Raw genomic sequence first — 16,823 nt, forward strand, 5'->3', positions numbered from 1 at the left:
GTTCCGTTTCGTCCACTGAGCTAAAATTATAACTGGAGGTAGCACTGCCATGGCAGAAGTCTGTCAAGCAAGAGCGTGTCGCTGATTTTGTTAGGTTGGTATAGCAGTGAGTTTTTTTTAACCAATGACATGGCTTCTATAACTAGGTCTGTATAGCAGTGAGTTTTTTCATCCAATAACATGGCTTCTTTATAACTCACACCTCACGCAAACATGGCGGCTGGCGACACGCATCTTTGACATTCAGTGCTACCTCCAGTTAGAATTATAGCTCAGTGGTTTCGTCGTGTCGCCTGGTCTTCGACTTCTTCTTCTTCGGTATTTACTCAGGGGAGGTACGGAAGAGGCTACGATGACAGCTGTGGGCTTCTTATTAGCTGAGGGAACGCTATTACCGTAACAATACGGTTTGTGGACAACGGCTTCGGTGGGTCTAGTGGCTAGAATGCCGGGCTGGCGTGCTAAAGGTCCCGGGTTCGAATCTAGCTGGTTGCATTAACTTTTTGTCTCAGATTTTTTCATTATCAGCAAGTTTGGTTGGTTTGGTTCGGTTATGAAAGTTTAATTTTATTATTAAGTCATTATAAAATTTTAATTGAGCAATTTCTAGTTTTATTTAATAAACATAATTATTTTTTCTATTACTAATCTTTTTTCTATTATTTAATTATCAGCAAGTTTGGTTAGTTCGGTTAGGTTATGATAGTTTAATTTTATAATTAAAAAATTATAAAATTGAATTTGAGGCATTTATAATTTTATTTTATGAACAGAACTATTTTTGCGAATAGTAAACCTTCATTGACAAAGTGCTCTCTACTACAGCGCTGTTCGCGGAGGAATTTTGAACTAAATGCCTCATTCGTACCTCCCCTAAGTCAGACCCTTCTTCTTCTTACGTAAAAACTAAAAACAAAAACAACTAGGTAACAGACAGGCCACAGAGATACCACACACGATACACTTAACACAAACAGTCCCAATGAGTAAATAATGTGATCAGGATCAGATGGCAAACTAACGCCATTTTTATTAGCTACTCTTATTCGTAATATCAGATATATTAATATATTTACCATAAACAGCAATTAATTGCTAATAAAAATAAAGATCTAGTTTTTTGTTGGTTGTATAAAATAGGTACCGGTATTGCCATTTTCACATTTTTGTACTAATATCTAGTCCTCCTGATACGGTCAAAATATTTTACTCGTATTAGGCATGGTGGAAGGAAAAAACATATGTGTGTTTTGATTTGGTTGTTATTGTTTTTATTATTGTAAAAACAATAACAACCAAATAAAAACAAATACATATACTAATTTGACAGTTACAATCAGTGATGATCTTTTGTTTGCAATCCGAGTGACGTCAGAATATGTGGGAATAGCACACCTACGTTTTTTCCTTCCACCATGCCTAATACGAGTAAAATATTTTGACCGTATCGCGAGAGTGATCCATCCAGGACTCGTGTCTGTGATAAAAAGCTCTTTCTGGACCGAAGCCATCGCTCGGTCTATATTCTTTAGTTTAATTTAAGCATAAGCATAGGTTTAGCGAAACACAATAACTTAATTTACCTAAAGCTTCTATATATATAACATCCAATGTATGTTTGTATGTTTGTTTGTTTGTTTGTCCTTTATGGACTCCGAAACCACAAGAGAGATTGTAATGAAACTTTCAGTCATTATTAAGCATTATTCAAGGATGGTTTGTGTGAAGTCTGGTGCAGATCCGTCAAAAGGGCTCCACCCCAGTGGCTCTGGAGTTTCCCATGTTAACCTTATGAGTACTCATATTTAAATTGAATTATCTTAACAGCTGGTTCAACTAAACAATATGATTCTGTTATGTTCAATAGCATAAAATTAAAAAGTTAAATAGGTTTACCAACAGGGTGCAGCAATATATTTTCACTTAATTTATGACAACACCTAATTTGCAACCAAAAGGTGAGTGAGCGTAGCGAACGAACTTCAACCAGGACGTGATTGAGCCATGCAAACGAGCTCATCTTGAAAATTAATAAAAATACCTATCGTGATATTAAGTCCAAGAAGCCGAAACCTCCGGACAACAGGGCTGCTATATAGGACCAGGTCCTCTTCAGCCAGTGAAAAAGATTTATGTGATGTGTTCACTTGACAATTTCCATGAACTTATTATTTATAAATGGTAGTTTGTTTCTGTACCTTGATGATTTGATGTTATAGTACAGGGCAGTTATGCAAAAAAATACCCTAACCTAGAACAAATTCATTCAAGGGTAAACTCTTCTGGAATCTGTTTGGGACTTTCCACTTCAGTGAAATCCGCCATCTTGGAAAATGGCGAATCCTGTCAAACTTGCAAATCAAACAAATCAAACTTGCAAGGTTTTACGGACAATGTTATAACTACAAATTATTTGACTTATAATAGTCGTGTGGACTAAAGCTTTAAATTTCAAACAATAAACATATCTTTGATTATTTTTTGAGATTTTGTTATCTACATAGTAATGTTAGCTGTATTATTTTTAAGTAAAAAAAAAACAATGTAATTATGTATATTATGGGAAGTAAAATATCATTTCATTTCATATAACTTATGTGATATTATACCGACAATCACGCCAATGATAATAGTTTGAATGCACCAGTATGCGCGAATACCAAATGCATAGTATCGTATCAGTAATATGTACGTAATAGATTATCACAAACTTGTATATAAACACACACTATTGGATATTATTAATGGTGACCCGTATAGAATTACCCTACTATGCTGTGTAATCAAGTAGCTTCACAAAAGTCACTGCCAGTATCAAAGGATACTGAGTATGATCTGGTATGATCATAGTAAACAACCACTGCTTTAAATCGCAACAACTCTGTCAGCGAGTGGATGCATAGTAAGGTTAAATGTTTATAAGCCAATCATCGGTCTCAGGTACGAGACACGACTCTCAGCTTTGTAAAGAATAACAATGTTGTTTTAGTTATTTACTATCGTACTGGAGAATAGTCAAGTAGCTACTCAAAAATCTCTGCGAGTATCAACGGATACAGCATTTTCATAGTAAACAACCCCTTGCTTTAAATCGCAACAATTTACATTAACTTATCACTTATAAATCGTAGTTTCTTTCAGTTTAAGCAACATTTGTTTTTTTTTCTTGATAATTTGTTATTATTGTTTAATAAACACACATCTATAGATTTAGGCTCAGTGACACCTAGTGGTGACTAGACGAACTGTTGCGCGCTTTAGTTACGGGGTTACATGTTAGTAGCGCTAGCGTAGTCGTCAAACACAGCACGTGCCGATCTTCACGCGACAACGGCTTGTAGACGACGGAACAGTATCAGTAGTACTGTAATAAATTTTATAGATGTGATTGAATTTAACATGAATGAAAACGTGGTATATTTTCTTTACAATATAACAATTCTACATTTGAATCGCTGAGCTCTAAAAGTTTAAAAAATGAAATACAGGTACAGTAGTTGTTAGTAAAACACTATTATTCCATCGTTTTTGCATCTTATGAAAAAAAGACCAGAATACCTTGGCTCCTAGTATTTTTACTATAAATTTTGAACCAAAAAATAACTAGGATTGCTTTCATAGCAGTGAAAACCAGCTGAGCGGAGCAATCATGTTTCAATAAATAACCAAAAAAGTTTTATAGATATAATCGAAAATACAAATATTCCCAAACTCTGCACTGCTAGCGTTTATTACATACTTCCTACGTCGTGGACCATAAAATAAACATGACCGATGATTGGCTTATAATAAATAACTTTATAACTAGACTACTATGAGTTGAGCTGTTTTCGATGTGTTTACAATCTGCGAAACATCATATTTTCAACAGTGTAAGCCACACAAAACCATATTCCATTTAGGCTAGGCCTATTAATGTTCATTAACAGAACAATATACAGAATTACTAAAGGTATTTTATTGAAGCAAAATGAACAGACAGGTAACAAAATTTAAAAGGCCAAGTTAAAATGAAAGGGCTGACAATGGAAAGTGGGCTTAAGTTAAAATAAAGTGGAAGATTAATTTGAAATTTAGGGTAATTAGGTTCAAATGAACATTAGTCTAATTTAAATGGGCTCATCTCAGGGTAGGGTGTCGTACTTACTTGAATGCAAAGAATGAATGAATTAAATAATGTCCAAATAGTCCAAGTGTTTCACTTACAACATTCAAACGATTAAAATAAAATTTTGAGGTTGTCCAAAAGGTAAGCCCAAAATGTGCACTAATTTACTAAGTTTAGTGAGTTAAAATAAAAATGTATACTTAATTTTGGAAATAATGTTGAAACTGAGAACTCTTGAACTGATTAAAAGAACTGGTTTATATATTAAGCTGTTTGTTGATATTAGAGTAGAATCAGAGATGCAATGAAACATATACTGTATTTGCTATTACATTTTTTAGTCCTTGATGCTTTGATTATCATATTAGACTAGCTGTACCCGCGGGCTTCGCCCCGTTTAACTTCATAAGTATTCGCATGGCTCATTCACGTCCTGGTTGAAGTTCGTTCGCTACGCTCACTCACCTTTAGGTTGGAGCTCGTTCGCTAAGCTCACTTGCCTTCAGGTTAGCTCGTTCGCTACGCTAACTCGCCTCCAGGTTGAAGTTCGTTCGTTACGCTCACTCACCTTTAGGTTGGAGCTCGTTCGCTGCGCTCACTTGCCTTCAGGTTAGCTCGTTCGCTACGCTAACTCGCCTCCAGGTTGAAGTTCGTTCGTTACGCTCACTCACCTTTAGGTTGGAGCTAGTTCGCTGCGCTCACTTGCCTTCAGGTTAGCTCGTTCGCTACACTAACTCGCCTCCAGGTTGAACTTCGTTCGCTACGCTCACTCACCTTTTGGTTGGAAATTAGCTGTTGTCATAAATTAAAAAAAAAAAATAGTGCTGCACCCTGTTGGTAATCCTTGTAACTTTTATGCTATTGAACATCATAGAACAGAACCAACTTGTTTAATTGAAACAGCTGTTAAGATTCATTAATTCCTTTTAAATATGAAAAATCATAAGATTAACATGGGGAACTACAGAGCCACTGGGGCGGAGCCCGAAAGGGTTTTTGAGATAAGAATATGCTGTAATGTTAATCGGGAATGTGAGCTATCATCATGCCAAATTTCAGCCCAATCCGTCCAGTAGTTTATGCGTGATTGAGCAACAAACATACACACAAACTCACAAACTTTCAGATTTATAATATTAGTAAGATTGGTCTTAATATCTATATATCTAATTCCGTAAGCCCAAAATTTTACAATGAAATTGTGAGCGAACGGGAGGCTGTAGAAAGCTGGGAGAGGTCTCATTTTAAAGGTCTCGGCATGAAATTTTGGGGAAAAATATTCATTTTTCTTAATTAAGCACCAAAAGGTTGTTACGGAATAAAATAATTCACATTTAAATAACATGGGAATCTAGGTCATGTCTGCTCTGTTTACTTTAAAACATGTGGTTTAACTTTATTTAAAGCATATGGTGATATGTAATATCATTAATAGTCGAAGGTAATATGTACTGTAATGTGTATACTATTATAAAGCTGAAATAGACTTTTCCCAATTTTAAGGGTCTGGATTAGTTAATGGAGTACGATTGGTTGTGTTAGGTGTGTCTGAAAAAAGTGTAAAGCTAGAAGTAATTGCTGGAGTAGGAAAATGGAACATATTTTCATGCCAAAATAAAACTAATATCTACAGATCATTAGTTTTATAAGATAAAGCTAGTTTTATAAGCTTCTTGTAACGGCATAATATGCCGTTTACAAGGATTCAATTCCTATTGCGATTAGCTTTCGCCATTCCTATAATTAAAGCGCAAGGCCATCCCTTCATAAAAGTTGGCATCTATTTGGAAAAAAACCCATGGACAAGTTTATGTTGCTTTTAGCTGGGTTAAGCGGCCAGATGATGATGTTAAAATAGTACTAGAACCAAATAAAGACCAAGGAATCCACCAAAATGAATACTATACAATAAACGTTATTTTCAGAGAGATTTTGTTATAGAATTAGCATTTTACAATTTGGAGGATGACATTATCTTTATGTGTTTTATCGAAGTAAATTTATCTACATTCAAAGAAATATATATATATTTATATTTAATTAATTGTCATGAAGATTATTATTGAAAATGTTCCTTGGTGTTATTATAATTAGAAGGTTCAAGTTCATATTGTAAACACACTGCATGGACAGTCCTTTGGAATTTTTATTTTAAACAGAGCAGACATAAAAATGCATTATGCAGGTATGTAATAACTATTATAATATACAAAAATGTTTAACGATAATTCAAGGTAGGGTAACCCATGAGACTAATAATTTGTACAAAATAATTACTAGAATATATACCTATAGGGGCTATTGCCCCTAAAAGCCACGTGATGTTTACGTATTACATATATTATTAAGTATATATTATTATACATTTTTTATATATCGTATGTAACATATATGTATTATTTATTATTAATATTAAGTAAATAATATAACCCATGAGACTAATAATTTGTACAAAATAATTACTAGAACAAGCCACGTAGAGGTATTGTTACTCAAAATTAAAACAACAGGCGCCAGATTTGGCACGATGAGCATCGGATGAACATTAAGTTATTCCCGTGTATAGATTACCACTTTGATTTGGTGAAATTGTGACGCAAGGCCAAATCTTCACAAAAGTTGGCATTTATTTGAAAACCCCACTACCCATGGTCAACTTTATGATGTTTTTAGATGGGTGGAGGCCAGATGATGTTAATAGTACTAGAACCAAATAAAGACCAAGGAATCGACTAAAATGGATACTATACAACAAATATTGTTTCAAAGAGATTTTCTTACAAAATTAGCATTTTACAATTTGGATGATGACATTATCTCGATGTGTTTTTCTAAGTGATTTTGTCTATATTTAAAGAAATATATATAGATTTAATTAATAGTCATGAAGATTGTTATTGGAAAATGTTCCTTAGTTGTATTATGAGTAGAAAGTTTGTATTATAAACACACCGCATGCACAGTCCTTTGGAATTTTTATTTCAAACAGAGCAGACATCAAAATGCATTATGCAGGTATGTAATAACCATTATATCATAATATACAAAAATGTTAAATAATAATTCAAGGTAGGGTAACCCATGAGACTAATAATTTGTACAAAATAATTACTAGAATATTGGGGCTAATGCCCCTACAAGCCACTAGTAGATATATAGTTTCTTTAATACTTCAAAAGACCATTGATAAGGCACAACAATATTTCTAAAGTTTATAGCACATACAGCTAACTTTAGTTTTGCTAATGATTTATTGTGAGTGGAACTGAAGATGGAAGGATTTGTGATTTAACATGAAGAAGAGTGAAATAATAAAAAAAAATGTTCATTAAAATTTAATAGTTAGTATTTTTGCAACTGCAAAATTGAAATTAAACATGTCAAAATAAAGAAGGTGTCCAGATTTTATCTTGCTTGCTCATCTTAAATTAAAAGGTTGCCATTTTGATTAGGTGTGCGATATTGACCTCTGGTTTGTGCCATTTAATTTCTCATGATAAACTCTTTAAAATGAGGCGTCACATGATAGGTGTTTACATTTGAAAATTTGGGGCTGCACCCAAAATACCCCATTTTGGGGGCTGGGGCAAAGTTGGAACTTTGATGAAAAAGTGCAATTTCTTTTGTTGTTAATATGTGCCGAGTTTGGTTTTCCTACTGCAACGCGTTAAAAAGTTAACTGGGGGGTTCCAGACTTTTGCCTAACCCTGTATATATATAAAAAAAAAACATAAAAAGCTAATACTTTGAAGCTAAAGCTTACTTAAAATATTAGATGAAACTCGATTGCAAATTAATTTTTCCTTTGATATTGATATTTTGAACACATTAGCCCTAAACAATATACTGTTATTTAGTTACTGAGAAACAGATCATAAAAAAAAACAACAGATCTTAAAAACTTCAACAAAATACTAACATAATTATCTTGATTTTAAAACTCATTTTACGATTACAAATAGTGTTATGCAGTAAAACAACAATTTTTAAGCCACAAAATAATGTAAATAGCCATTTATTAGTTAAATAACCAAACAGTAAAGCACAACATTTCATTAACCATAAAATCATAGAAACAAAATTTCGTCCACAATACCCATCAAGTGTCACCAGACATGAACTAGACACGAAAACTAGCTTCAAAGCTGGAATTTTACCCTCTGGACTAGGGTTTAGGCAACTGAAGATATGTACGGCCGGGATTTTTACCCCCTGAATTTTACCCTCTGGCCAGACATGGAAATTGGCGTGAATAATTATTATTAAAATAATAATAGTATTAGAGAAACATGTTTAGGCAGTTAATAGCGGTAAATAATTATAGTTAACTGATTGTACATAAACGTACAAAATATTATGTACAAAATGAATTGTTATCACCAAACTCTCTATCTGGATAGGGCGTAAGATTACCGGGGTAAAATTAGGGCCCGTACGCTCTAGGTTTTATAATTCAATTTGTTATGATTAAACTCACAACCCTGAAAAGATACGTTAATTCTACCTTTAATTTAGCCAACTCATGATGGGCAACTCAAAAGTTCGTGGTCGGAATTTTACCCCCTAGTTTGTGACGTCAATTTTGCTCAGGGGTTAAAATTCCACGGGGATAAAATTCCGCTACCCCACAATTACTGTCTTTTGATCCGCATACATCAGTAATTTATGGAAACAGGAATTGAGGTTAAAAACATTGGATAGACTTGGATATAGAGATCATTTTCATTGTCAATAGTTTTTTTTTCTTGTTTATTAATTGAAATCACCATTTTGACTCAGAACCAGAACTATTAACATGCAGAACAGCATAACATATACAGTAGCATGTATTCTGTCAAAAGAAATGGGTAGAATTAAACTGAACGGTAAACATATAATTTTATTTTAAATTAATAGAACTCGCCTTTTAGAGAATTTCCCATATTTGTAATAAGATATTACCATAAGTCTCATGGTAAGACCTATACCTGGGCCTGCTTTACTTCAAAATTTAATCACACAGTTTCATAATTATTATTTATTATATTATTATTTAGCGCTACTCATATTGTACTGAATAGTCTAGTGAATTTTCATCACTTACCTGAATTAAAAAAATATATACTTTTATTTGACAAAAGCGGTGTAAATAAATTTGTTTCTAAGATTGAAGAGAGTTGTTTAACTATTTCATACCGTAGACTTGAAGAACCAAACTGTTCCTTTCCACGTTGCAAAGCATGGGTATAGCGGTTAGTTGATAACTTGAGTAATAATAATGTAGAGTAAAAATAATGTAATTTTGATTAAATTTTCTGGTCGTGTAAACCTACGTTCATTCAAAAAAGATGAACCTACGTTCACTATTCCATGATTTGACAATGGGATAGTGGTTTTCTGTAGCCAATTAAGTTTACAAATTTTCAATTTCAATTCCATTTGCTGTCTCTTGTACTATGTGAGTTCCCTTCACAACTAAATCAGTTTTTAGGTTAAACAGCTGGAGATGAAAGCAGTGCGCTGTTTTCTGTGAAAAAGTCAAGTGGATAGTAGGGTTGGGAAAAATAACCAATTCATTTAGACACTGTTTTAAACTGTATTTAAAAATGTTATTTGATTATATTACAAATATATTAATATTTTTTCATGTTTGATTTTAAATATTCATTGTATACATCCAAATTGATGTAAGAACAAACAGTTAATGAAGACTATCTTAGCATACCCAACCCAGCGGAACTTAAATCTAGGGAAAAATTAGTTCTACTTTGTTAAATTTTAGTTTATTTCTAGTGGTTTTTGAGATTACAGAAACAGAGGTTCGATAAATCTATTGACTCTAAATTACTAGTTGATTTTTTTGAATCTTAAATTTGACTACCAATAATAAGTGAATGGGCTTTTTCTAACAATCAAATGGAGAAGTTGGTTTTTGTTTTAATGGTAAATACGTTAAAGAAGTGGAAAGAGAATTGCAGTATTTTTGGAAATTCAAACATAATTAATTCAAATATTACCTGAAAAAGATATCAATATTGTACAAGAGTAAGACCACAAATTAAACATACATTTTAAGAATTCTTTGTAATAATAATTTTTATAGGAATTGTCCTCTCAACCTTTAATCCAGAATTAAATAACATAATAATTGATTTGAAGATAACTATTTATTGTTATATAAAACTGATGGGCCCAACTTAAACAAACAATTTAAAATATGATTTTTCTTATGTTGTAATTGGAAACAGTGGAAAAACGTATTGCTAGACAAAACTATACTGTATATAAACCATTTCATAAAATTAAAGATATTTATTTTTCTCATAATGGTAACCCCATAAATTAAAACCTTTTCAGGAATGAAGGTGCTCACTTCCCAGTTCCACTCAGATGAGGCGAGTTACAAAATGAGAAACTGAGCCCTGGAATGGTTTCTAGAACCATAATAGTCTTGTTAATAATTCCATACTAACTAAATCATCTCACATTAAATTAATTATCTTCAATCACAAAGATATCGACCATGTAAAACAGGGTTATCACTAGTGCTCATGTCATGGCAAAACTCTTCAATAAAATTATGTCTCCCTCTTAATTTAGAAGCTCTCGATGTAAAGCTATAATTTATTTATATCTTAAATCATATGTACATATTACATTTAGCTAAAACGTATTGATACATCACTATTCTAGCTATGAACGTTTTAAAAACTTATAAATATGAAATTCATTACAAAACTATGGAGGGGAAATTTACACATAGACAAGCATGTTTGCGGCTTAGCCACAAGAATACCTTCCTAAAATGATTTTGGCACATAAGTTAGTTTTGCATTTGCCACGACTGTTAGTCCCGTGTTACTCTGTCAAGGCTGTGAAAGTGTTGATCGTTCGACACATTCAGTAACATAAACCATTATTGTATGAGTTGCAAGGTTATTTGTAGCTCGCTTCACTGTCTGCGTCTCCGAACCATCCCTGGCTCTGCTTGTAGCTGCTGCTTGTTTCTCGGACGCTGTAGGAGGCCATCGTAGCACCTGCCATCCGCTGACTCCGCGCAGACCGTGGCGAGTGTTCGGGACTGCTGAGGTCCCAGGGACGTCCCCGTACTCCCCATTGTTCCGTGAACTCAGAGGCAGATCTGGCTAGTGACGGTTGACTGACGGAACGAACTAAGCTGACTCCATCTTCGTCCTCAGATCCTCTGCCGTGCCTGATGAGATCGTCATCGTCGTAGTAGCTTCTAGGTCGGTAATACGAGCTAGCGTCACTCATGTTGTCTGGCATGTTTCTCTGAGCAAAATCCACAGTCATCTCACTCATAGATCGTACATCCATTCCATCTGATCGCATGCTGGATCTGGATGTCCGTCTGGATCTGAGGATCGGATCAACTCCTGGAGGTCCGTTAGGGTCAGCTGTTAAAGTTCTCACTGACGAGCCTCCGTCTGAATCGTACTCGTAGAGTGTCGGCAGTGAACTCCTCCTACTACGAGTGTCCCAGTCAGCCTTTCTTCGGTACTTGTTGTTACCTGGAGCCCCCTTTTGATCGTACTGAGGTTTCTCAGGAGGAGCAAGAACTCGAATAATCACATCCCACTTTTGGGGTTCAAAGAGTTGTTCGTACCTCTGATCTTTTCTAATTCTCTCGTAGTCTTCTCTAACCGTAGCCTCTGTTAGAAGAGTTCTCAAAGTGGATTCGGTAGTAATTATCTCTCTCCACTTCTTACGATCTTCGAGAGTTAATGTTTCCTCCACTCGGTAAGTTTCACGGCGCTCTTCCACTGGTTGAATTTCCGGAAGTGGTGGTTCTAGCACTCTGATCAGAACGTCCCAATTTCTCACGTTAGGGTCACGCACTGGTATTTCCAAAGTGCTTCTATAACTTTGCTGTATGTCCACTTCATTGCGATGATGTTGGATCCTGTGTCGCTCTGGCTGAGGAGTGGCATAGCTGGAGAGAGATGATGTTTCAGAGAAGCTCTCCCAATCCGTAGTTCCTTCGTCTCCAGACGGTTGGGCGTCAGGGTTTGGATAGTTTCTAATAGTCACGTCCCACTTGGGTGGCGGAGGTTTGGGATGATATTCTGTAACCTGTCTCCTATGGCGCTCGATATCTTCAATAGTCCGCTTCTCAGTGATGGTCCTAAGGAAAACATCATCAACCACATGAGATGTAATCTCTGGTCTCCTAGAAACGACCTGAGGTTCTATCAACTCCTCAGTATGAACTTCCATCTCACTCGTATACATCTGCGCTGGAGCTATCGGTGGCGGTGGAGGAGCTCGCTTTTGATGTGACCGCTCTACAATTTCACTCATAGACCTAGTCTCAGTCATTTCTGTATTGAGGCTAGTTAGGGAAGGCCTTCTTCTGACTATATCAACGGTATCTTCATGAGTATAAGTTTCTTCAACAATCTTCCCAGGTTTTCTGATCACCTTGGAGTAGATAGGTGGTGGAGTAGTTTTTGCTGGAGGAGGATGAAGTTCAGGCACGTAAGTGAATGTCTGTACATTTGGTTTTGGAATTGATCTAACCAATTCTTCTCTCTCCAGTATTGTAGTAAGGTTTCTTTCCTGCATCCTCAAGCTTGCTTCGGATTCAGAAGGAGGAGGTGTCGGACTTGGAGGAGGTGGAGGAGCGCGTTTTACTCTAACTTGCACATCAAATTTGGGTTCTGGAGGAGGTGGCCTCTTGATCATAGAAGCAGCTGTCATGATTTCTGTCTCACTATGAGCAACATATCCTTCTGAGTACATACTGGAAGCTTCTTGATGAATGAAAGCTTTGTTCTCGTAAGAACCATGAGAGCTGACTGAGCGATGAAGACTCCTGGTATCAATATCCTCGACCTCTGAATGTGCAGAGCTCGGAGATTCTGATGGGTAGTCACTAGGTAGAGTGTCTCCTCCACTAACCAAAGCTGCATCTGACCCAGACGTACTTCCTGGAGCAGGAATTGCATGTGCTCTTGGTATTTTCAAGCCTTCAAACATAGAAATATTGCTGAGGCTTGAACCAGTCAGTTTGGTGATCTCAGAACCAGTTCCAGTTGAGAAGGGATGTCTTCGGACAACTTGAACTCTTCTGCGTTTGAGAAGGTAGTAGGAACATCCAAGACCGAGGAGAACCAGGGAAAGGAACAAGATTCCACAGATGATCAGTAGGATTTGAAATCCCTTCAGTGGAGGAGCTACTGGCAAGAGTGGTGCACTGGGTTCCAATCTGTAAGCAAGATACTCGTAAGAATAATTATTTTCTAAAATCTCATCATATCAATAATCATAGATATAGGTATTCCATAAGTTAAACAGTTTCTTGAACCACTATTCAATAAGTTCATCCTTATAAGATGGATATACATTTTTCCTGTAGCTATTTATCAGCTGTTTTTCTTGTTCGGTGTATTTACCTAAATAATTATGGTTCTAAAGTAAATCTGTGCCTTCAATATCAATAAAAATTGCATCAGTACCGTCTCAGACTATTAATATTTACTCTGAGGTACCATAGGCTACTATTTCAAATCAAGTATCGACTAAAAAAACTGTTTTGTGGATCAATAAGGAACTTTTTCTTTACTCTTGTCTCAGCTCAAGCAATTTTGTACATGATGAAAAAATATGACAAAGACACCCCAGCATCCAATTTAGGAAACAATAATTATATTGTAATTTTTGGTTGAATAACATTAATTCTCAATTTAATTAAATTATCTGCCAAAGATAGCGTGTATTTCAGGACACATGATCAATGCTTTTACATGTGGAGGAAATAATGTATCTTGTGTGATTTAAAACTTTTATGACTGCACATTGCTAAAACCCTAAAACTAATGTAGTCCATATCAATGGGTTTCATGCCATGACAAGTACTGTAACACTTACATAGCCCCAGGTATTCCAGCTGGTGGGGGTGCGACGGGGGGAGGGTAGCGGCAGACGATGGTGATCACTTCATCACCATCCATCTCCAATGCAGGATGAAAACGGACCACAATGTTGTTGGTGAAAACTCGTTGTGGATCCTGCACAGAGAAATTAAGTGTTTAGATACATGTATAAAATGTAGCCTCTATAATTTACTGTTGATAGATCTCCCTTCACAAAATTTAAGAAGGTTTCCTATGGGTTCCTCCACTACTTTTTTAGCTTAATCAGCTGATCAGCTGTCAGCCGTTTGTTAAGGTGAGGTGGAGGGAATGGAATCGCTTCTCCTCAAATCGCCAAATCCTCAAAATTTTGTGAACAGAGTATAGAAGTTCTATTTCCACATTAAAGTTGTAGCAGTTTCAGAATGAAAATGGACATAGTTGGGTTGAACCACCGAGTCCGTTGATATTAATTACTTATTTCTGTCTAATAACATTACTGTAGAAGGATTGTCTTTCCTTCACACTCATTGAGTCTTAGTAAAGTATGGAGAGGTCCCAAGGTTTAAAGTTCTTCATAGAATTCTTCTGTTTAAACTTATTTAGTGTTTTTTTTTCTTCTTTTGCAATTTACAATGTCAAATACTTGCCTGTTTGGTGCCGCATCCTTTCAACGGAAGATCTAGCCTTGCTGTCAGGTTCCCCCGTCCAGAGACCTGGCAGGCACTCGTTCGATCAAAGTCGGCGTACGCGATCCCGTAGAATGGCTCATCAAACTTCAGCTCTATCTGTGAACAGGAGGAAAATCGTCGTTAACACATAGTTAGTTTTGACTCCTGACACAATCAAACTGTAAATTTTGGGTAGCTTGTTCAAATACTTATTCACCACAGGCAAAAAGAAAGTTTTTGTAACTGTAAAATAATCCAATTATTATCTATTTAATTATTATCTATGAGGAAAACAGTGAATGACATGCGTTATTTTCAACAGAAATTCAAGACTCGCTTAGAGACCAATATGGTTTAAAAGATTAAAAGATATTGTCAAAGATGTTTTTAAGCTACATTGAATAAATGGTTTGATTCAATTAAAGGTCTCAAAGAATTCAATTTGAAGATGAGGTGGTCTGAAGTTAGTCTCTTCAGTTTTTGAACATTGAGCCTTGAGAATTGATATTTTTCATTAATGCAAACAAGTGAAGAAGAGTTTCACGAAAAGCTGTTGGCATGAAATTTTTTCTCCAATAGTCTTTGTCTTTAACTAAAAATCAGAGATTTGAAAAATTACCACACTTTTTCCAGCTGATAAAAATCAGGTGACCATCTTGAAAAACATATACACATGTCAATATTCTTTCAGCATACCTTCCTTCCTCTGTTGCAAAGCTGAAAATTGGTTCTTACGTATCTGGATGCTTATCTTAGCTCTAGGCTCAACTCAGTATATACCTGCATGTAGCCAGCCGCACAGTTCAAAGCTGCCTTGGTGCGGTTGAGGAAGATGACGGGTGCGAGATCGTCCAGCTTGGTGACTTTGCCGTCCAGCACTGTAGAGTCTGGAAGTCCCTCGTTGGGGAACTCTATGCTGTTGGCCTGGTCGGCGTAGTTGGACTGCGTCACTGCCCGTCCTGCCATCAAGGCGAGGAGGGTCGTCAGTCGCCACATCTGCAACAAGGTCTACGTTTAGTTTATGGGAAGAGACATTTTGATTGATTTGTAAGCTTTCACTGACAGTGTGAAATCCGCAGTGGTTTTTAGCGTCAACCGTGTCGTCAGTTGGAGATTGCCAAACATTTTGTCAAAATCAGAAGTTCAATGAAGATACCTGAATGAGTAGAGGAGTGAGAAACTCATGAGGATACTTTACAGAGGTTAGTTTAAACTTATGATTTTGATCATTTTACGTCCATTTGTTTTGTAAATAGATTGAACAAGAAAATAGCTTAATTTGCCAATTAGGTGTTACCAACATCAATGAGACTGGCTTTCAATGCAATTTGTTTATTAGGGTATAAAACGATTCCATGAAATTTTGAAATCATATTGAACATACTAAGATAAATTTGAGTACCGTACTTTCCTGCTTAGACTATTACCCAAATTGTAATGTTAGTACACTCCATTCAAATTTTTGTAATTTGCTGACGTTGGAATAACAATTAGTTTAACTACAAACAAATAATAAACAAGTTGTGCAAATAATTAAACCATTTGCTCCGTAATTAAATCAATTTTGATAAGGAAATAAGCAGGTAGGTGTACCTCTAGTCAATGGTAGAACATTGGACGCGAATTTAATTCGCCATTATCGAGATATCCCCAGACCTTCCCGTGCCCGACTTCCAATTGAGGCTACAAAGTCTCGGATAACCACAGTAATAATCCGAAATTATTTAGAGAAAACCATTACACAAGGCCCACGTTTCTGCTATTACACTTTGTTCTATTTTATCTGCGCCGGTTGTGGATCGTTTTGATTTTTCTTATAATAGTGGTTTTTTGTTTTCGCGGCGAGCAAACCGATAATTACAGGTATCGGCGTAACGCACGAGTGGTCGTCCTCGAACTGCATCGAATACCGAACATCGGATACCGAACATCGTATACCGTATTTCGATTACAAAATTTCGAATGTTAGATATCGATACGTCGATTGTTAAATGTCGATAATCAAATTCGATAATGATTGTGTAACTTATTAATCACAAAGCGTGACGTTTGTTACGTAGCAGCAACAATTTCTGTGCTTGGAATTAACCTTTTTAATTGGTCAAATCCGTCTAGATTTGACATGCTTTGGTGCGTAAACGTTTTGCAAAATGGGTTTAAGCGATTTAGTAAGGCCCAGATTTTATGGAT

At 35.7% G+C, this 16,823-nt stretch overlaps 1 protein-coding gene across 1 annotated transcript in view; it reads right to left on the reverse strand.

The window, feature by feature from the left end:
• Positions 1-9,669: 9,669 nt before the first annotated feature.
• The window catches only part of LOC128991541 (uncharacterized), a 77,951-nt gene continuing 70,797 nt past the window's right edge, over positions 9,670-16,823 (reverse strand). Inside the window, exons 2-5 of the mRNA XM_054414517.1 lie at positions 15,414-15,629; positions 14,613-14,750; positions 13,979-14,118; positions 9,670-13,316 (exon numbers count right to left, since the gene is read on the reverse strand). Coding sequence (XP_054270492.1) covers positions 11,024-13,316; positions 13,979-14,118; positions 14,613-14,750; positions 15,414-15,629 — 2,787 coding nt within the window. The 3' untranslated portion in view covers positions 9,670-11,023. The remainder of the gene's footprint in view (positions 13,317-13,978; positions 14,119-14,612; positions 14,751-15,413; positions 15,630-16,823) is intronic.

The sequence above is a fragment of the Macrosteles quadrilineatus genome, unplaced genomic scaffold, assembly GCF_028750875.1.
Source record: "Macrosteles quadrilineatus isolate MER2022 unplaced genomic scaffold, UCM_ALF_1.0 Scaffold_4__1_contigs__length_99947679, whole genome shotgun sequence".
Lineage (NCBI taxonomy): Eukaryota > Metazoa > Arthropoda > Insecta > Hemiptera > Cicadellidae > Macrosteles > Macrosteles quadrilineatus.